General features: G+C 34.3%; 1 protein-coding gene across 1 annotated transcript in view; it reads left to right on the plus strand.

The window, feature by feature from the left end:
* Window positions 1–23,131, plus strand: part of ADAMTS6 (ADAM metallopeptidase with thrombospondin type 1 motif 6) — a 147,997-nt gene that overhangs the window by 92,409 nt on the left and 32,457 nt on the right. Inside the window, exons 12-18 of the mRNA XM_008924697.2 lie at window positions 5,300–5,407; window positions 12,038–12,183; window positions 14,238–14,301; window positions 17,483–17,585; window positions 18,519–18,652; window positions 20,104–20,227; window positions 21,461–21,541. Of these exons, the coding sequence (XP_008922945.1) occupies window positions 5,300–5,407; window positions 12,038–12,183; window positions 14,238–14,301; window positions 17,483–17,585; window positions 18,519–18,652; window positions 20,104–20,227; window positions 21,461–21,541 (760 nt within the window). The remainder of the gene's footprint in view (window positions 1–5,299; window positions 5,408–12,037; window positions 12,184–14,237; window positions 14,302–17,482; window positions 17,586–18,518; window positions 18,653–20,103; window positions 20,228–21,460; window positions 21,542–23,131) is intronic.

The raw sequence follows: 23,131 nt of genomic DNA on the forward strand, positions 1-23,131 counted from the left end.
GGTGTTACAAATGATTAAAATGTTGAGTTTTTCTTACATAAGGACTCAGAGGATTGTATTGTAATTAACTGAATTTTGTTCCCTCTTTTTTCTAAGATTATAATGTGAATAACCAAGGGAAAACCCAGAAGTTTTTCTCTGTCTGAATCCTAAAGTAGTTTTACATTCTTTTTTTTTATAAATTCCTGTAGTCCTCTTTTTTCTTTCTTAGGACTATCTTGTCTACAAACTCCCTTCTTTTTCTCCTCCTCTCTGTCTTTTTTTTTTTTTCTCTTTCTCTCTCTTTCACAAGAGACACAGAGGTTAACACCTCTGTGCCTGCATCTTATGAAAGCTGTTAAAAAGATGAAAGGAGAAGCTGGTGATCAAAGCAGGAGGAGTGTATTAGATGATAGTAGAAGCAATAATGAGATTCCAGATAGTGGAGTGCTGTTTGAATAAAGATGGATAGGTTGCATGGGTTTGAAAGGGAACATGGTACTTGGAGGTGATTGACCTTGTGGGGCTCCCGTAGTTTCTGTAAGGTTCAGATAAGCACCCAATATTTAGGAAAGAATGTTGGTAACATAATATAAAGGTAAGATTTAAGATTTGGATTCTATTTCACATTCTTTCAGCATGTTGTGATTCATAACATGCTGCACCACTTAATGAGCATTTGGTAGTAGAGCACTAAAATGGTAACTTTTGGGTGCTTATCTGAACAAAACCTTGAACCTTCTGGAGTTCACCTGTAATTAGTGTCTTCTAGTTTTAGTCATGTTGTCAGCAGTACTTCAACAATGAGGCGGAAAATACTCTATGTTGATGCTCTTCAGGTCTGAACTGTAAGTTACAATTCAGGCTGATGATTTTTATGCTCTATTTTAGCAATTGCTCATCAAGAGGTGCAGCATATTATGGATTAAACATGCTGAAGTAACATACAAACCTAATTAAGATTTTAAAATTTTATGAACAAAAGGTAAACCTCCCAAATTATTGTAGTTTAATATGCATTGTGAATGTATTTCCCATCTTATTTTTTTAAATATTATGGGCCAAACTGCTAACTTTTGTTGGAGGCTTTCAAGTGTTGAAAACATTAAGAACAGCACAGCAATTTGATCTTTGCTCATATTACTGAGTTGTCATTGTGCTGTATTGTAACCAATTAGGATGATTATGATCTAGGATGCTTAGATGTTACATAATTTGAAATGCCTATATGTAACTCTGCATGACGCAACAGAAAGAGGCTCCATCATTTATAATACTTAGGCAAAAAGAAGGTAATTTGATTTGCTGTGTTTTTTTCTCTAGATGGTTTCAGCTTTGTTTAATTTACTGCAAATACAAGCATCCGAATTCCAAACTGAAGTCATGGAGCCCTAAGATACACCGTTACAGGTTGTCATCTATCTTGTCTTGATCTTGTGAAAGGCCTCAGCTTCAGTTTATGTTTCCTGGATTTTTAAAACTTTCCCTTGTTTGCTTTACAAATTAGTAGTTACTAAATCCACACATTCGGAGACTGACTTTGAGGTCATTGATTAATTTTCAGTTTATACTTCTTTCTCTTAGCCATTAAATTATTTGAACAAATATAACGTTGACAAAAGATATGTTAGCTTCATCCTGTGTACTCCAGTGAAGAAAAGGTTACCTTAGAAGGGTCACCTGATGTTGGTGGGTGGGTGAGTGTGCATGCATACGTGTGTGAGCGTGTGAAAAAAAGCAGTATACTTTCTATTGGTGATTTTGGGTCTGACCTTTCCAGGGTAGTTTGTTATATGTTTTTAAGGCTAGCTTATGAAAAACAATTGATTAGAGAGGTTACAGATAACGGTGGTAGTAAAGAAAATGCCTTAGATCAATAACTAAGAAACTAGTGTAGTACCAGGTATAGGATTTGTAGGGTTCAGCTGGAGAACAGAAACCTTTATGAACCTTAGTCAGAACTTCTTTGTTTAACTTTTGAAAGTCAGCTGAAAATAAAGAAGACATAGCCATAGCAGGACCTGGTATAATTCCATGTTCATTTAATGAAGTAACAGCACAGATGGATTTTTCACTTCTTTTTAGGTATCTTGTTTGTTTTCAAATGACTGTTAATGTTATTTTTCGTTTCGTGTATAGGGTGATGGAGAATGTATTTCAGATTCTACTTCTTTTAAATGCAGTACAGCAGGGGAAAATATCGTCATTTAAATAAGTTTGGCTATATTTAAAAGAAGTTACAAAACCCCTTTAATTTCTTGGGCTTAATATAAATTACTTTTACAAATCAATACATCGTGTTATTTTTGTAAATCTTTGATGCTTTGCATAGTTTTCCATGAGGAAGTATTCTGTTGATTTTGGGATATTGTATATCTGTCTCAAACAGAACTCCTTTGATTTAAGTAGAGGTTTTTTGCTCAAATAGTAATAGTGTTTTAAAGCCCATAGTAATTTTAGACTACCATCATTTTGTCTTCAGGGATTTATTGAGGCAAACTCCTACTGAAATTAAAGTCTGAATAAGGACTATCAGACTATGTCAGTAATAATGGCTAGTTCTGATATGCTGCTTTTCCAAGCAATTTAGAAATAAGTATTTTTCTCTTTTTATGAGACAGGGAGATGAGTTGATGTGCTTGGAATCATCCTACAAACAGATGAATGAATAAAATAGTTTTGGAGTGCTGTATCCATTAATTCACACTGTACAGATGATTATTTGTTTGGAATTAAAATGTCTGAGTGGTATTAGTTCAGTGAATTTAGAGGAGTCTAATGCCCCAGAGAAGCTTGAATATACAGAAAGAATCCTATTGAAAGGAAATTGTTAAATACTCTCATTTGTGGATATGTTCCAATTATATGATAATACATAGATGGTATACTTATGTAGGCATATCAGAAGTGGAATTTTACACATAAACTCTGGAGCAAAAAACAGAATTCTGGATTTAAATAATCTTGAAATGTAGATGTTTTAAAACTCCAGACTGTTATCCAGATCTGATTTTTTGCTTTTGTCTATATTGGAGTGGTTGAAATCTTTGTTTCTTATTTCTGAATTTTTGTTTTTTCAGAACTTTGAACCAAACTTCACAAAGTCACAACAGCTGTTAATTTAGACATTTGAACTTGATCAGAGCTGAAATAAATAGGTCACAAGTAGAATTGTCACAGTCTAACACTTCTAATTAGTGTGACAATGTAAACCGCACATGAAGCATGAACAAGTAAATTACACTAATTTTGCTCAACAAAATGAGAAAGTAAATTACAGATTAAAGTAAATAAGGTAGGATTATGACAGGAACACCTCATACTGTGTCTGAAACGAACCCATCTTAGGTTTTCACTTTGAAATCCATACTGTATTGAAGTTTGAATTCATGGTTGATTTAGATGTGAAATTGATTTAGTGTTGAATTTTAGCACCTTAGTGGCTGTGAAGTTTGTAACCTAGTTATATTTTTCAAGAGTCTTTGTGGTGTATCTTTTGTTATTTCCTGCTTGTTTTATTTTAAATAATGTGTTTATTTGTGTGTATCTTAATCCAAAAAATTTATCAGCTGAGTGACCATAAAATGGTGATTTTTTTCAGAGATTTAAGTTAAGAAATGTTAGCATTTCTTCAGTGAAAAAAACTAATTTGGAAAGTTCGGCATTGAGTGCAGGTATGCTTTTACAAGTGGCAGTATTTCTCCTAAAAAGAGGCTTAAGAATTTGGTTGTTTTTATAGAGCTATACACTAAACAGGATGAACTAACTTAAGCTTAATTGTTGAAAATTGGATGGAAATCCAGAAATCATCACTACTTATTCCTTATGATTTCAGACCATTCTTATATGTTATTTTTTTAGTGGATTTAAAAAAAAATACTTTGTTTTTGCCAATCATGTCACCAGCTGATTTTAAACTTGGGAAAGAATGTTGCATTTTCAAGAAAAGATTCTACTGTTGAACTGTTGGTGCAGCTCCTAGTGAGTAATGTATAAATAATTTAATTTGTATATGCAGTACAATGCAAGAAACATTAATTTTGGGCTAAAACATAGTAGTTATTCCTGTTGATGTGTATAAAAAAGATAGTCTAGGTACCAGATACTCATTCATTACCTCAGAGAAACAATGAACTTGGAGGGAATGGATAATAACTTTACTTTATTCACGCTGTCTTTTCCTTTTTCTCTTTGTTTCAAGGTTCAGCCATAGAATTTATGCAAGGATTTTTTGTAGGATATGATTTCAAGCAGCTGTTAAATAAAATGAAACGCTAATGACTACCATAAGGTCATTTTAATTATATGATTCTATTCCAAATTTTAAAAAATACTTAAAAATAGAAAAATGTATAAGCATGTTCTGAATTCCTGCACAGATCCCAAAGTAATACAACAAAGATTATCATGTCAGTGATTATTTGCCACAAAAGCAAACCACTCCTGATTCTATTGTGCATACACAGCCGAATTCAAGGGCAACTGAAGCAACCGTGAAGATTTCCAGTGTTCAACCAACTTTGGATCACACCCACATTATGAATTTCAACTCCCAGCTAGTTTTAACAGTGAATCTCCAATGTCAACAGAACTGACTTAATTTAAATTAATAAATAGGCAAAACCAAATGAGAAAATAAGGTAGGAAAAAAAGACAATTTGTAAACTTCTGTTTGTTTAACACTGACAATACAGGAAAATAGGATAGGCTAAAAAATGTATAAAAAAACAGCTGCAAATTTTAAAAACCTAAAGGAAGTATTTTGGTATATAGCTCAATAAGTTCTAACTACACATGCACTGCTTTAGCAAGTGTTGCAGAAGAGGTGTGCAGGTAGTCTTAGCTCAAAAACTTTGTTTTTACTAAAGGAGTAAAAATAATTGTTGCTTTTTCATTTTTCAAAATTAATAATAACCATTTTAGAAGGTAATTTTGAGTCAGACAGTGACAGTAATGGAGACACTGCAGCGCATCTGAAGACTACTTTCATAGCAACACTAAAATATACTAAGCCCAGTGTTAGGACAAATCAATAAAAATGCAATTTTAAAACATTGCTTGCATGGCAGGTGTAAGTAACACATTCTTGTCTACAATTTGATGCTTCCAGATCCTTTTTTTTTTTTGACAGAATATTCTTAGGCAAAATATAGTAGCTTCAAAATTGCAGAATATTTCATTGCCATCTATAGCTTTCTTTCTGCAACCCACTTCTAAATAGTCTCTATTAAAAAAAGATTTGTGTATACATGTGTGCATAAGGACTGATAGAAATGTTATAGTTTTATTCTGACCAACTTGCTTCTGCCTTCTTTCCTAGGAAGTGTGTAGAGAGCTCTGGTGCCTCAGCAAAAGTAACCGCTGTGTTACCAACAGCATTCCAGCAGCTGAAGGTACTCTTTGCCAAACAGGGAGCATTGAAAAGGGGGTGAGTAGAAATGATTTACTATTTGTAGAAGCAGTTTATTACTCAAAGACTACAAGAAGATAGAACTAGAAAATTAGAGTATTTCACAGCGACTGTAACAGTTCGAAAAAAAGAGTTGCTATTTCAGAATACACATTCCATCCTCATGGAAGTGTCCTACAGAATTATTTCACAATTATTTTATATGTGTATTTTAATAAAACATTTGTCCTTGCTATGAAACTCTGCAGCCTTGAACAACAACAAAAAAAACCCAACCAAAATCTGTTACATTCTCTGTGTATTTTTTTTGAGTATTTTTTTTGTAGAAACCCTTTTAGTTTATTCTTTATTATATTTTACACCACTCTTTTATAAAAGCCTGTTACAACTTTAGGTCTACCACGGATTTTGAAAATGTGTAACATAAATCTAGGGTCTGAATTCTGTCATTTTGTTAGAAGGTAAAACAATCTTTATTCCTTCAGATATAAGCTGAATCATGCAAGTGTGTAGAAAAAATGTTACCTCAATAAAAGGGTTTTCTAAAAGCCTATATTTTCCAGTGACCTTTCTGTTTTGACTTTGAACTATTCTTTTAGTCTTCAGTTATGCTTGCATAACTGTTTACCTCTGTAGGATTTTGATGTACAGTCAGATGAACTCTTCTACCTAACAGAAAAATACAGTAAGTCAAAGTTGCAGTAGATAAGTCTAGCACTATGGTATATGTCTGAAGATGAGAATTTTGATTTTAAAATGATCTCTGTGTATCAGTAGTTCCAGACAAGAATATTAGAAGACTTTCTCAGTTACAAGGCAAAATCTATGCACATCTTAAAGAGGGGAGAAAAATATCTTAATTAATTTACAAGACATGTACTTGGGAAAAAAGTAATTCTGTATGTCTTTTTCAAGGTAATGTATTTTATTCAGGTTTGTATAAAGTGAATATTGTTAATTAATGTTGTTACATCAAACAATTTCCAGTATCAGTCCAAGAATTGCTGCATCTGTTCATGAGAATTTACTGCTGCAGATTGGATTTTTTTCCTAACAATGACCAGTGATGTCTGTTCTCATTCTGACTTTTGCTGTACTCGCTGGGCTAGTTTCAACAAAGATAACAGTGCATTTTGAGTTGCAATCTGATGTTTAAACAACAAGAATGAAAGCTTTTGGGCAGCTGTCACAGTTTATTAATGCTTGTTGATGGCTTCATTCCGGGCCTGTGACCTAGTATCCTTCTGATGGCCTTTCTGTGCTGAGATTGGAAATACTGGTGAACTGTGTGAAGTAGATTTATTGAAGGGGTCATTTAAGAAAACAGAGTGATTAGAGTTAGCTGATGAAAACAGAGAGACCTTCTCATAGTACCAGAAATGTTGCCTTATATTAGAAAATGTTAGAAGCCCTGCTCTTAAATCAGCAGTCTAGGTTTATTTTGGAACCACCTCTCCTTACCAACGACAAAGAGTATTTTACCTCAGTTTATGTTTTTTAAACCATGAGACTACAAGTTGAGATGCTTTTAGGCACTGTGCCATGTTCACTTGTCAGAGGCTTTAATCAGTTGGCTCTCTACAAAACGTCTTTTTCCAGTCATCAGTGTCTTGTTCCATTGTTAGATTTTAGAGGAAAATGAGAGAATCCATGCCAATTTACAAAGATTTTACATTACAAAGATTTTACAAAAAATTTTACATTTTACCTGTTAACCACAGATGTCTGTTAACAGCAGAGAATAGGGTCTGTAAACTGAAGCCTCAGAGGTTCCAGTGAATTAATAGTTTCTGGTAGCAATAAACAATAAAACACAAACTCTTTCCAAATACGTAGTTGTCTTTACCATAGAATAAGGTGAAATTAATAGGTTAAAGTTCTGTAATACCTTGGTATTATTGTTGTTGTTATTATTATTGCTGTATTTGTATTGCAGTCATGCCTAAAGGCCACAACCAAATTAAGCCCTATTTTGCTGGACTCTGGCCAAATACATAATAAATGACATTTCCTGCTCTAAATACCTAATAAGATCTTAGAGTATTTAATCATATTTAGATATTTACTCATGTAAATTTGGTTTAACTATTAAAACATAATTTAATGCATTGTACACTAACATCTTTTTGGCGGAATGTGGAGGGATTTCTACAATGAAAACAGCCTATTATAAAAACTTCTTTTGGTTGGTTGTATAAACCTACCAGGCTTTCAACCCTTTGGATTGAAATTGTCCATGGTAGATGTCTGCCTACACCTAAAGATTTTTAGAATGTTTTCCATAAAAATTACTCATCTTTTTTCTGCATATGGGGAAAGAGAATAGAGTGGTTTATTACTGCTGATGGAACTGTTACATCAGTTCTGTTTTGAAGCTTTAATATGTTCATGCTTTGGTAAAGGGTTTTATGTATTGGCTGGGTTCAGAAAGGTACACTTTTTCCTAATTTGTGATAAGAAATTTAAATATATATCAAGTTTCTCTCTGGTATACCCAGAGATGTGTCTGTGAAGGCAAACTAGCTGATAGATATGCACTGAGGAAATTGTGCATATAAAACAATAAGACAAAATTGATAGGAATACTTATTTTGTGTTTTAATTTCACATAATAAAAAAGGTAACCCTTTTCTAAGATCATAACTTACATCTATGCTAGGGATGTAAATGAGGGGCAAACATGCAAAAAGTGAAAACACAGTGTGCTGAAAGGATAGTTTTATGTAGCTAGATTGTGGGATGATTTATCTTTGGATATTAACATAAGATAAATTTAAGTTATTGGACATTACATTTTCTTGCAAAATGATTGTAGAGTCAGTGACTGAAAAGAAGTTGTTTAAATTTAAATTTATATAAATATTTTTCTTCCTCTTAAAAAGTGTGAAATCAATTTTCCTCAATATTAGAGTACTTGCTGTGTGATTTTTCTTAAAAGCATACTATTGTAAGTGTTAATTCTGCCAAAGAGCTAATACTCATATAAAAGTGATCTCAAATGTGCCACAATATCATTTTATTTTGTTGTTAATCACCTCACCACGAAAAATTTCAGACTGCTTACATTATTCACAGAAGTTTTTACACATTTCATTTGCATTCGAATGCATCACCGTTGTCTTTCTGTTGAACTAATGGAACTTTATTTTTTCAATGTTAGAGAAGAATTAATATTTCAGTTCTAAACTTCTAATGAAGAACTGTTCTTCTAAAATAGCTGTCACCTTGTCTTCTATCTTCATGTAGAGGTTACTCAATAGTTCTTATCTCATTAGAGTAGATGAGATTTTTTTTGTGGAGGAAGTATATTTCTGCAGTCCCATTAGAAATAATGAAGACTTTATTAATTTTGAATTCCTCTGACAGAGATTCTATGTGTCACTGGCTTCTAGTGAAAGATAAATTTTCACTAGAAAATTAAGAAGCAACATCGAAGTAAGCAGAAAGTCCTCAGATTTAACTTCAGTAGAAGAAAAAAATCCACCATTTAAGGAGGTTTTCCAGGGGAGTATGGGAATGTAGAAGAACACTGGTTGCATGACAGAGGAAATTACAGACTACAGAGATTTTACACAGCTTTGTAAAAATAAAGCTGATGATTGCACCCACCTCTTGTCTATTACTCATAATTTTATAGAAGTGGGATGTTTTGCATATTAGCATTCTTATGGATTTATAACTCTTGAGTGTCCTGCATTTCTCAGCTTGGATTTTGACATGTTTGTAGTGTGCATAATGTACTTTTAATTAAATTAGTAGCATACCCATTACTTTTAATTTTTTAGCTTTTGACTTCAACATCAGATATCTGTTCATGTACTTGTGTGGCATCTCTAATAGAATGCTGCAAGAAGATTTTTGTATTTAGTCAATAAAATTTTTATCACTTAATTTATCAGTGTAAAGAGAAGAAAACCAGGTGATTTTAGTCACTGATGTAGCTCACATAAATACTTAATTCTCCATCATAGTTTTTCCCTTAGAGGCATATCAAAACACTGTGCCATTTGGATATATCTACGCTAACTAAAAATGTGAGTTCACTGTGTGGCCTGAATTGTGTTATGGAGACATTCAGTAATAGTCTGGATTTAAGGGAAGCTCCACATGAAGGGTACATTTCTCTGATGAATTCCTGCTCCAGTCTGTAAATTTAGAACTCGAAGAAGAATAAAGCATAATTTTTTCAGTACAAGTCCATGAAACCTTGTGTCTTTGGTTTTTTTTCTGAAGAATGGTGTGGTGGGTTGATCCCATCCAGCGGCTAACCACTCACCCAGTGACTCACTCACTTACCCCACCTTATTCCCAGGGATAGGGGAGAGAATCAGAAGGGTGAAAGACTGTTTAGTTAAGTGAAAGGTAAAAAAAGGGAAAAAGCAAACAAGAAATTAGAGGGAACCACTCACTACCACCAGATTGTTGCCCAACCAGACTGTGAGCAGTGGCTACTTCAGGCACACTATCCCCTACCCCAGCTTTGCTGCTAAGTATGGTGTTACAGGGTGTGACATAACCCTGTGGTCAGCAGTCCTGGCTTTGTCCCCTCCCAAGCTCCTGCCCACTCCCAACCTGCGCACTTTGGTGACAGGTTGAGAAACTGAGAAAGTTCTGATTGTATGCAAGCACTGTTCTGCAATAGCTGGAACACTAGTGTGTCATCCACACTGGTCACAAACCTGAAATGCAGCATGATACGGGCTGCTGTGAGGGAACTCTGTCCTGCCAAGACCTGGTAGAAAAAGACAATGCGTTTTGAACTTGAGATTTAAAATAACCCGCCCTGTCTTTTTTGTAAACACATTAATGCTTCGTGTTTTTTTTCCTTAACTGATGGAGTATGAGGCCTATAAACAGAAATGTTTTGGATTGTAACAACTGTGTTGTAAAACAGGTACAATACATACAGAAAAAAAAGAGGCCACGGAGGATAAAAATGTCTTGAGAGAAGAAACAAGAATGGATATGGCTAGAAGAATAATGTTACAGGTTTCAGTTTTTAATGTGGAAATAGTAAGGAATTAATACAATAAGGAAAGGTTATGTTAAATGTTACAATGTTTTTGTATGCAAAAGTATGTTGTATCTAGGTATCAGCTTTTGCTGATGTATCAGCTGATGTTTTGCTGTTGTATCAGCTTTTGCTGATGATAAGCTACAAATTTTAATATCAATATATCATTTCATTGTACATCTTTGAGAGTTACACACTTAGACTCTGACACATTTGACAATCCGGAAGTACCTTTTATTCAAAATGAAATTTCCAATTGAAAAAATAATTAATTTTATTAATTTTCTTTGACTAACTCTCTGTACTCTCCTTGTTCATATCAAACTCCTTTTAATTATGAGTGAAATTTAAATTACCTTTTCAGGTGCTTTCAGAAAAATCTAGAGCAATTCAAGTCATTGTGAGTGACATATGTCCCACATTGCCGAGACTGAGGATTTAGGTGAACCTTAGGACTTAGAAGAAGAGAAAGTTTGGCTTTGCTATACAAATTACTCTGAAGTCAACACTGAGTCATCCAGTAGTGTTTTTGGGTGAACAGGGATATGTCTGTCTGTCCATGTCTTCTGTGCATGAGTCAGTGTGTTTGTCAAATTCATATGGCTGATTTTGGACGCAGAAGTTGTCTGGATTTCTTTTTGGAAACGGTCAGTCCTATATCTGTTACAGGAATTCAGAGATGTTAAACAGCAGTATGCCGCCTTTTGGAAGTGAAATATACAGATTCAGGTCACAGCAGACCTGAGTCCATGCGCTACTCTCTCACCTAAGCCTGAAATAGTAACAAAGAGCTGCTTCAAGTTCTCAGTGATGCAGTAGACACCAGAATGTGGATCAAACTGTGGGCTCCATGATTATTTCTGAATGATTTAGAAAATATTTCTGATGCACAAAATGATAAAGTTCTTTCAGTAGTTAATAATTTCTGTGAATTGCTTATCATTTTGTATGTCTGATTTAAGTAACGGTTTTGCAAAGTTTAAGCTTTTGCATGAGTGAAGTTTGCATGTTCGTTCTGTCCCTGAACAAGTGGCCAGTCACTATTATATAATGATTTTCTGTACCATGTCTGATGCTTTGGCACTCCTTTTATTATGTCTGTAGTGTTAGTATAAATGAAATACTGTAGCAAATTCTTCTTCCATTGTAACCTTGTCCAAATTTTCTTTTTTAAAATGTATGGAAATACTTTCTTAAAAATCCTATCAGGGGAATTTTTCATTTTGTGTAATGAAGCCCCTACATGAATCCTAGGTGGGGAGGGTGTTTTACTAAACCAAGCTTGGAAATGAATCTTAGTGTTTAAAAGAATGTAAGCAACTTGCAGTTCCTTAATTGCGAAACATTAAGGAGGCTGTATGAAGAAAATGAGAAAATTTTTATTTTAAACTTGCTTTAACTTCTGGTGTGTGTTAGGGACCTATAATTCAGGACTTAGTGGAGACATTTAACAAATCACACACCCACCCACCAATGTCTAAACATGGCTGGAAAAAGTAAAATACTAGTCTTGTTATCTGTACAGGGAATGCTAATGCCTATAATTGGTCATTGTCTGACCCTTATATTTTTCTCTCCTGATAACTCTGTCAGCCTGCAAACTAATTTTATGGGTTTTTTGTGAAATCTTTCAGTGGTGTTATCAGGGAGAGTGTGTACCTTTTGGCACTTGGCCTCAGAGCATAGATGGCGGTTGGGGTCCGTGGTCAATATGGGGAGAGTGCAGCAGGACCTGCGGGGGAGGAGTCTCCTCATCTATAAGACACTGTGACAGTCCAGCGTAAGTAGCTAAAGTAAGCCGGAGCCAACGAAAAGACACATTTGGAAACTATTCAAAACTGTGGTTTCACATGTTATCTGTAAAAATGTTTTGCTAGTTTGCCAACATTTGTCTTCGAAATAGCAGACAGAAACACTTAAACAGGAGAAGTTCGCTAGACATACTTTTAACATTTTTAGTGTATCTTATATACAGTAAAGATAGCTGGATTTATATTTAGTAGTAACCAGAATAGTTTTCTTTATGCAACTTGCTGTTCATCAATATATATTTAAATTATGCCTTAGGTACATTTCTTTCTTAGGGCATATTTCTTCTGATGCTTGTCTAAGATATAAAATAGCAATTACCAGTTACTTATTAAAAAACCCCACCACAGTATTTCCAATGTTTTGCATATAACTGGTTACAGTAAACCATCAGTAGTAGTATTATATTTCATACAATACATTTACGTGCTGCCGTGTCCAACACTTAAGTTGTGACTTCCCACTGACTCTTAAAACAATTCAGCGATTTCCTTCTCTGCCACTACTCTCTATTGGTCCATTTACTCTGTTTAAAGAGGGACCAGCTTCTCCACTACAGCTTGACCTGTTGCGTGTATCTGTACTGGCCTTATGATCTGTCTATTTTCCAACATTCTGAGCATTGTTCCAGCACTTACTGTCAGGTAAGTGCTCCTCTCACTGTCACTAGTCATTCTCAGATGAGTGCTTATTTCTATTGGTGTTCTTTCCTGAATGAATCACTGCTTTTTTCTATTGCAACTTTTACCTGTTCTGGTTCCCTCATCACAGCCTAGATCTTTGCAGGATAGTTTTATTACTCCATTCTCTCTTCTTGTCATGCCCTGTAATTCCTATTTCCTTCCTATTCCACTATTGGTTTTTAAGACTACTTTTTCTAAAAACGTTCTGTGTTTCTTTCATGAAAATAAATTCTGTGTCTTTTGCCACTCCTTTCTTATCTTCTGCTCTCTGTACAGTTTTTTGTTGCTTAATATCCATGTTTTGCAAGCCAGGCTGTACATCAGCTTTCCACTGCAGTCTGCAAGACAGACACCACAGTGTCACAATACAGCTGCTTAAGGTGGTCTCTTTGCCTCCTGTCATTAGCAGTAACTATCTAATGTGGCAAATATCACTACTTACTCGTTGAATCCAAAAGCAGAAGTTATCCATATACATCAATAACATGTCAGACTATGTTACTGAGAGGATAATAAATTAAATTCATTATTTTTTTCACAGCAGTATTTAAAAATGCTAGTGAGATGTTTGTTTGGAGCATGAATAATATCCTGAGATTTTTCTTTTTTATACTTCTGTCGCCATGTATTTGGGTCGGTATGCTTTTTAAATGTTTAACGAGCAGATGCATTTGGGAAGTGTTATGTCTGCAGTAGGAAAATAAAAATTGTGTTGGTTCAAGGATGTTGTTTTCTGGTTAAATAGTGTTTCTGTAGTGTGAAAAAAGGTATTGATTTACTTTCTGGTTAATTGTAAAGTTACTTCATTATTTGACCTCTGTGGAAGATAGATAAGGTTCTTGAACAGCTTGGGAATTTAAGAGCCAAATGTCTTACTTACGCTAATAAGAATCTGGAGTTCCCTCAGATTTAATACTGATTACTTCAAATCAGAATCAAATTCTTGAACTAGAATGTGCAGCCGTTGCTGGTTCCAGGTATAAAACCAGTCTGCTGGTTTACAAGTAAGATGAGAAGATTAAAAAGAAAAAAAGTATCACTAAAATTAAACTACTGAGCTTAATTTTATAAAGCTAGCAAATAATTAAAACCAACTTTTTTTTTTACTACGTTCAAAATACGGTTAAACCGTACCGCTTAGAACTTATGCAGACTAGATTAATATATGAGTGTTGTTTTGTATCTGCAAATGAAATATTTTAAAATCTCATATTAAAACTTGCATGTACTTTTATTTTTCTTTTTATAAAATGTATCTCTTGGATCTGTATTAATAGTAATAATGCATTAGTATATCTCATGAAGTTGTGTATATGCCAACATATAATATGTGTTTCTCTAGGCCTTCAGGTGGAGGCAAATATTGTCTTGGAGAAAGAAAGCGCTATCGCTCCTGTAATACTGACGTAAGTAATTTTTGTTTCACTGTGATCAACTTGACTTTTTTATGTTTTAGCAGCAATGGATGCATTTTTTTCCCCAGTTCAGAGAAGCTGTGGATTCTCCGTTTAATTGGCAAACAGTTGTCCTGTAAGGCACATCTATATTGCAGACACCCTAGATGTTCTGCCAAATCTTAGAATCCCAGTCTCAATGTAGGGCTTAGCTGGTGCCTTTGCACTGGAGCCTGGAGTAAGTTCAGCTTGATCTTCCATGGTAAAGGTGAACAAGGAGCGCTCCACAACAGAGCAAAAATCTGTTTAGCCCACTGTCTTGTCTCCCATCAGGGGCCAATAACAGATTTTTAAGGAAAAAATTATACGCTTTTGATAGCCAAGGCTTGACTTTTCTATGGATTTACTGTATGAGTGAGTTTCCAGAAGCTGGGTGTCTAAAGATTTCTGGAGCTGCTCATCTTAACTGCACCACATTAAGTCCCACAAATTAAAGTGTCCTCCATGAATCTACTTTTAAGCCCTCTTACACTTTTTATACTTTAAAACATCCAGTGCTAATCTGTTACACAATACTTTTATACATTCTGTGAAAATGTATTCTAAACCTGCTTTTTTGCCATCTGGTTATTGTACTACCAGAATGATCATGCAGTTTAATTTTAGAGCTGAGCCCATTGAATAGTGACCTACCACTGAGGGGGTCAGACACCATATGAATGTATAAGGTCAAATTATGAACGTCAATTGACGTTCAAAGAATTGCAGAGACCAGTAGATTTTGTTTCAAGATTTATGATAGTCCTTAGTACTTGACATTTTTAATGGAATGGTATGTTGGATTAATGTAAACATTTAAAGCATGCAAATACATTATTGTTTTTATGAATAAATGTGTTGGTTTTGCGTCTTTTCTGTTGAAGTTTGTTTTTCAGTGTCAGCATTCATTGCCCATCTGTAATTTTCAACATAGCACTCCCTAAAGCTCCCACTATTCATAATGCAAAAACCTCTTCATTTTGACTTCATTTTTCTTGCAGAGATAAGTTAATTCTGGTTGCCCTTTCTTTTGACCATTTTAATCCTTTGGAAGCAGCACACACGCTCCTACTAGGCTTGTTTCTCATCAAGTGCTTCCAAAGCCATATATGACTTTTGAATTCAAAGGGCATCTGCTAATGGAAACATTGAGATCAGCAGAAAATAACATTAGCTAATGAGTTCTGGAAACAAAAGTGTGGTAGAAAGAACATGCTCACCAGAAAATTATTTTCTACCACCAACCACACTATCTCTAACAAGAAATATGTATCTTTCCACCTAAAGTATTTTAATTAAAAAAAATACAAAATGCTAATCAAGTTACAAAGCACAGTATTTCTCAGTTGAAATAGGTAATTGATTTGTAATATATATAAGGATGTAAATCTTAAATTTTATTTACTTCTAAAACTGTAAAAGCCTCCTTTTTATATATATGATGAGAAGCATGGTTTGCTTACAAATTATGGGAATATTTTGTTTATATAACTGTGTATACATACTTCTATAAATTTCTTGTCCTTCAGTCCTTTCTCTTAATTGAATGTAGGCAAATGGTTCTTGTTGGTTCCTTTCATTATGCATACGTTCACAGGAGTTATTCCTTGCTTTCATAATTTTAATATTTTCAAACAATTTTTTTCTAAAATGAATTCATATGAGAAGCTACATCTTGAAATCTGAGTTTGAACTGTCATCTTCTCATCTTCTCTGAGGTGTTTGGTAATAGGGGACAATGAGTTCAATCACTGAAGTCTGCCTGACCCCAAACTTCAAGATAAACAGATGTTTGGTGTTGTGTCAGCATTGGTTCAATAATTTGTTAATACTTTTTTAATTCAAAACGTCTTCTCCTCAGGACCTTCTTCAGACCTGATTTTAAGTTCTCATACATTTGCTAGGTCCTGCCTCATGATTGGCAGTCTCATAAAAGAGCGCCTGGAAACACAAGCAGTCTGTTGCTTGACAAGAATTATCAATGTACTGTAGCTGCATGAAAAAAGTGCACTATCTTACCCAGTAAAGAGAAGCAGTTATTGCACGTGGGCTAGCTATTATAAGATCTTGATTAATGTATAATGAGAATAATAATTATTATGTTAATATTTGCATTGCGCAGTAAATTTTTAGCATCCGTGTTCGTAGAGACCCTTTCACTTGAATGCATTTCATATTCCTGAGAAGTGCTGACTGGCTTAGGTACATAGGAAGACAAGGAGAACTGCCATAATATGGATTCTTCTGTTGCTGATAAAATAGTAATATTTATTAACACCTCTGATGTCTGTCAAACAAATTCTTTTCCAGTCTAAACATGATTTTAATCTGTATTTAAATACCGTCTGATGAAGCTTGTAATTTCAGCAGGTACTTAAACATTGATAACAATGTTTAATGTGCTGGGGGTGGATTCAAGATTACTTGTCATTATTACTTTGAATCTGCTGATGAAAAATATGAGAAATAGCAAAGAATTCTCTTTCTCTTTAATTCTTTTCAAGATTAATTTAACTTAAATCTACCCTCATTCCAAGTAAAAAAGATACCTTAGAGTTTTGTAATTGGTAATGCAAAGCAATGAAAATATAAGTGTAAGTTTTTGTTTGTTGATGCCTGGAGGCTGGTAGCAATCAGAGCTGGGCACGCTATCTGTTCTCAGTGTCAGCCTTAAAACAATACTTTTGTCAAGGCTACAAGTAAACAGGAATGATACAACTCTCTAGGAAAATACTTTATTTTTTTCTTGATGTCTTAGTAACATGTCTCAGTACAGCTGCTTAGTACAGTATAACTGAGCCTACAGTTCTTACCAAATTTTTTTCCAGCTGTTTTTAATGTGTTTGTAAGGAGGTAGCTGATGGATTGATTATGATGCATAGTTTGACAGGATTCTGATTTTCCAGTTTTATGGAAACTATTACGTAACACTTACCTGTCTTTAAATTACTTCAGCTATTTTATGCCAGCCTATGGTTGCAAAATAGACACTTCAACTGTAAACTACTAAAGCGAATTTCAGAATTGGAGCCACAAGACAAAGCAGGAAATCATCTTCTAATCTCTTGCGTGATTGTAGTTGTGGTATAAGCATTTAAGCATTTTTTTCATGTTTATATTTGGAATAAATAAACTTTTTTGTCTCATGTTTTAGCCATGTCCTTCAGGGGCCCGTGATTTTCGAGAGAAGCAATGTGCAGATTTTGACAATATGCCTTTCCGGGGCAAGTATTATAACTGGAAACCCTACACTGGAGGTAATGGTTAGCATTGCAAACATGTTATCTTAATGGGAAATCTTCAAAATTATATAAGTGTTATATAGAGAGTAATGATTGTAAATAGGATGTTTTGATTAAAATACAATGAGCTAACTTTGTTAAGCTCATACTTTTGTCAGTTGCTGATAATGTTGCAGAAGAGCAACATTTCTCTATCCTGGTAGATTTTGTTTTGCTATGGAGGGGAGCGAGCGTCATAAAGACTCCACTTAAAAAATATGGAGCCCTTTTCCACCTGCAGTTGCAATAGAAGGGCTGTAATTTCCTTTCTTTTTTGAGATAGTTTAATCAAGTTTGGTTATGTTTCTGTCATTTTTCAAAGTTCTTCAATTGCCCTTTTGTTTTTTTTTCCTGTTCTAAAGCCTGAAAGCTTTAGAAAGTTTTTGCATTTTATTAACCTGAATGGTTTTACCAATGATTTTTGGCTTACAAGCCTAAATGGTTTTACTAATGGTTTTTTAGATTAAAAGCCTAAAAAAGGTAATTATTATCATGGAGTTTGAACTGTACTATAATTCAAATAGGACTGAATTCCTAGTTGACATAGTCTTATCTTGGTTTTCAAATTTACTTCTAGCACTACAGTCTGTTCTTATTCTTCCTTTTCAAATAGTATCCTTATTGCTTTAAATTGTTCAGTAATCATTAGAATTGTGTTAACATAATGGAATTTTTATGGAGCCTGCCAACCTTGACATGTCTTTCTATGTGAAATAATCTTTTTTGCAAGAAAGAAGAGTCAAGTAAATAAATCAGGGGACGTTAAATAAAGCTTATACATTATATGTGTCAGGTATAAGACTAGAAATTTCACATCTGTTTATGCATAATATTTATACCTAAATATTAATTTTTCAAGATTTCTATTGGTTGTATTTCTTTTTTCTTTCATTTGTTTTTGTTGTCCAGGTGGGGTTAAACCATGTGCATTAAACTGCTTGGCTGAAGGTTATAATTTTTACACTGAACGTGCTCCTGCAGTAATAGATGGGACTCAGTGCAATGCTGATTCACTGGATATCTGTATCAATGGAGAATGCAAGGTTACAAATGTTTTGTAGAGTACTTACGGATTACTTTGTTGTGTCTGCTGTCACATACATTTAATTATGGCACTTGTATATCATATGAAATGGGAGTGTTGACAGGTCAAATTGTTCATAAAAGTGTAAGATTGAGACAAAAAGATAAAAAAAGGTATTGCATAAAATAAACAAATCATTTGAATTTCAGTAGCTTTTCACAGACATTCATAGAATCTGTCATTTTGTCTCTTTCCTTGCTTTATGGTTTATGTTGAAGAGTTGATGGAAAGAACAACAGATGAACAGATTCTTTGCGCTGTTCCACGGCCTGTTCCATCATTTCAGTTAGAACACCACTCTGGCTGAAAAGCAGTAAATGTGCACATACTGATTTGTTTGTCTCTAATGAGTTCATCTTATTACAAAAATCCTACTGTTAATGTAATTGAAACAGAAAGTTGTCACTATTGCTCTTTAGTTCTAGGAAAAAGATAATGATGCAAGTATTTACCATTTACTAAAAGTCTGCCATGTTTTAGTAAACTAGTGAAAAAAATCTCAAGTTGAGAATGAGCCATGAATAAAGTTGGGTGTCTGTCATCTTGATGAAACAGTAAGTAGAAATCTAAATGGTTAGAACTATAATATTTTGTCAGTTGTTTAAAGTATTTTAAATTCTCTTATGATCTATGTATTGCCTGTTTAGAAGATGGCAGATAATATTGTTAGACAGTAAAAAAATACAGGCAAACAGTTATGTAGCTATCTTCTTCTTCGTATAAATCCTGGAGAAAATTGGCAAGCTGTAATGTTTGTTCTGTTTACAACCTACTTGTTTCATCCTTCTTTCTTTTTTTCCGAAAGGCTCTGTCTTTATTTTAATTTTTTTAAATTTCTTTCATCTAATACAGCATGCAATTCAGCCTTTCACTATGTTTTATTCCGCATTTCTTCTTAGTTTGAAATCATTTACACTTTACATTCAGACTTATGAAAATTGCAAGTTTTCCCTGCAGGATATGGAAATGTAGGTCTATGAAGTTGTAATGCCTTTCGAAATAGAAATACTGCTTATGCTGTATAAATGTGTAAGGAACTAACAGCAAATGTTTACCTTAACAAAGCAATATAGAGGGCACACAGCTGTTGTAATGTTAAATAACATCACTAATCATTTATTGATAGCCATAATAATTTTATTGTTTGCAAAACACTGAAATCCCTTCCTGAAAGTCACAGTAGACATAAAAGGTTCTTATTTATTAAGATTTGATAACAACTCTAAGATGTGGATTCTTCTCCTTTTTTATTTTCTTTCACTGACAAGGAAAACCCACTAAAAGTACTGGCTATCAAAAGCAGAATAGATAAAAAGAAGAACTGAATATCTCAAACTTGAGAGAAAAACTTCAAAAATAGTGGTGCAAGACCATCACCCTGTTAAAATATTTGTTCTTATCTTTTCTCAGCATGTAGGTTGTGATAATATTTTGGGGTCTGATGCTAAGGAAGATAGGTGCCGTGTTTGTGGAGGAGATGGGAGTACATGTGAAGCCACTGAAGGTTTCTTCAATGACTCATTGCTCAGAGGAGGTATGTACATGTATGTCCATTCTGTTGCACAGTACATTTAGATGACTCTTCAGTAAATACCAGTGCTGCTTTGATTCCCAATATGGCATTGCTGCTGGTCATTCACTTGGACTCCTTTTGCCTCATTGTTTCCTTTTTTTCTGTATTAGTTTGTATTATCTTAAATACAGTGTGTTTCATTACTGAATACTTAGGTCTGTTGGTCTTTAATGCACTAAAGGAAATAAGTGGAGGGCGTTTTGTTATTATTTAGTTATGGCGGTATAGTAAGAGTAATGTTGTGTATTATTTTACTGTGTATAGTAGAATCTAGTAGCTAGTCATGCATGACATTTTAGAGTAGCAAAAATCCAGAAATGTTCATCGTATTAAGAACTCAGAAAATGTATATAGGCAATTATTTTAAAACTTAGCTCAAAAAAAAAGAAAATATTAGTCTTGTAATCTTTGTGTTACCAGTTTTAGACTCACTAATACAGGAAAAGGAGTGACACACTGGAGTTGGTTCAGTTCAGTGAGCAATCAGTAAGATTATACAGGTCTGGAGCTCTTGACCCTCTGTGAGGAGAGGTTGAGAGAACTGGGCTTGGACAGTCTCCAGTCCGGAGAATCCCCTGGTTTGTGGTGACCTCGTATCAGCCTTCCAGTACCTGTGAGGAGGTTATGGAGAAAACAGGCTCTTTGCACTGCTGGGTACCTGGTGAAAGATGAGACAATGGCTGTAAATTGATAGAAGAAAGGTGCTTACCAAATGGAGGACAGGAGGACAGTCTAGCAGTGGAGCACATTGCCCAGAAAGGTTGTACAGTTTCCATCTTTGGAGTTTTTCATGACCTAAGAGGATAAACTACTTAGTAACTTTGGTCCAATTTACCCCTGCTTGTAGCTGGAAGTTGGACTTAATGACTGACTGAGGTCCTCACCCACCTGAATTATCCTAGAATCCTAAAGTAATTTTATATGTTAATTGCTTCTGATACACTGATGAAAATACTTTATTAGTACTCAAAAAAAGGAATTCCTGAATACATAAGTTCTTCTTATCAGTTCAAAATTTTTGTGTGAAGTTTAAAGAGCTTTCTTTTATATAATATGAAAGCAAATGTTCAAGTATATTTGAATCCTGTATCTCATAGTAATTTTTTGTTGTAAGTAATTCACTAATGGTCAATTACATTATTTAATATTGATGAATGTAAACAACAACAAATAAAATTTATCTTTGTCTTATAGGATATTTGGAAGTGGTTCAAATTCCAAGAGGTTCTGTGCACATTGAAATAAGAGAAGTGGCAGTGTCAAAGAACTACATTGGTAAGAGCATGGTTTAAGTAGCAGACTGTTATTTAAGTCAGAGTTTATGTTGTGATTTGAAGATACATTTTTCTGGTTTGGCCAAACCATACACAAAGTAGAAGTAGCAGAGGGAATAGTTAGCTGCAAATACTAGGTTGTGATCAGACAATTACAGCAGTTAGTTAGGATATATTCCCTTGAATGGAGCTGTTGAAATACACCACATATACACCTCCTTGTCCATTCAGTGCAAAGTCGTGTCAAAGTCACTACAGTAGAAGTGTTAGACTTGAACTGAAGTGGATGAAGAAATAATACTCAATATGAGGAAATAAATAATCTACTGTCCCACTGTGAAGTAATGTCATCCATCTGGGAATTCTCTTAAGGGATTATAATGTTTTAAAACACAATTTTATTTCATCAGCAACCATAGTTACTTAAATGCTAACAATGCCATCTCCATACTTCAAGGCAATTTAATGTACTCCTTCCACAGTGTTGTTGTTGTAGGGACTAGATGCCATTCCTGGTTTATAGATAAGGAAAATGAGATGCAGAAAAACTGTGTGATTAAGTGAGATCACTCAGGAAACCTATTGTAAAGCACAAGATTAAATTCAGATTCCCGGATTATTATTAATTTCTTTAAAGACTATTAAATGTGCTTTCTGTTTTTGTTTAATAATGGTATTTACAAATCTGACATAGTCAGACTCAAGACAACATGCATTTCCGAAAGTTTCTGTAGCTTAGTTTGAATAACAGTCAGTTGACAGTGGTGCAAGAACACCAATTTCTTAGTCAGAAGTAGATTAGAGAGCTGATTAGTTCTACAGCAAACTAACAGATTAACACTACTTGTTTAAGATGAAAAGCAGCTGCAGGGGCTACTTATGCCAGTCTGTAGTCCGTGTAGTTGGTATATAACACTAACATTTGGGAAGGGATTTGTGATATTTGTGAGTTAGAAAGGCAATTATCCTCATAGTCACATAAATTCCTAAATGGATTATATTGACAACGATGGTACTGTTGAATACCTACCTTTCTTTCTGCCTGCAACCCCTTCTGAAATTCAGCAGATATTCAATCTCCTTCAATTCTGCAGGAATAATAACACTACTAGCAATTGAGTGCTTCTATTCTTTCAGCATCATGTTCTCCATGGCCCCTCCCCCATTTCAAAATATACTATGTGTAAGTGTGCTTCTACATCCTGTAGTGACATTTCAAACAGCGTTGGTTGGAGGGAGGTATAGTATTGTCGTCATTTTCTGGAATTTCATGGACAGGTGGAAACCAGAACAAAGATGCTCCTACAATTGTTTGTTATTCTTCTGTAGGAATAGAGCAGAGGAAAGTGATCTGGAAAAGCATTTTGAGTGGCATGATCTGAATAAAATGAATGGACGATGGAAATTTTTTGGCTTAAATAGAAAATACAACTTCATTTATATTTAATCTGGCCGCAGATCTAAAAATGTACAGTTGTACATAAATACTTTTTTTTATGTGCTTGTCACAATTTCAAGGGATTTCCTGAGTTCCAGGCTCTCTCCTCACTACTATGGTTCATGACACAATACAGTGACTACACAAATAGGG

Source organism: Manacus vitellinus, unplaced genomic scaffold, assembly GCF_001715985.3.
Source record: "Manacus vitellinus isolate BGI_N305 unplaced genomic scaffold, ASM171598v3 scaffold_18_pilon, whole genome shotgun sequence".
NCBI lineage: Eukaryota > Metazoa > Chordata > Aves > Passeriformes > Pipridae > Manacus > Manacus vitellinus.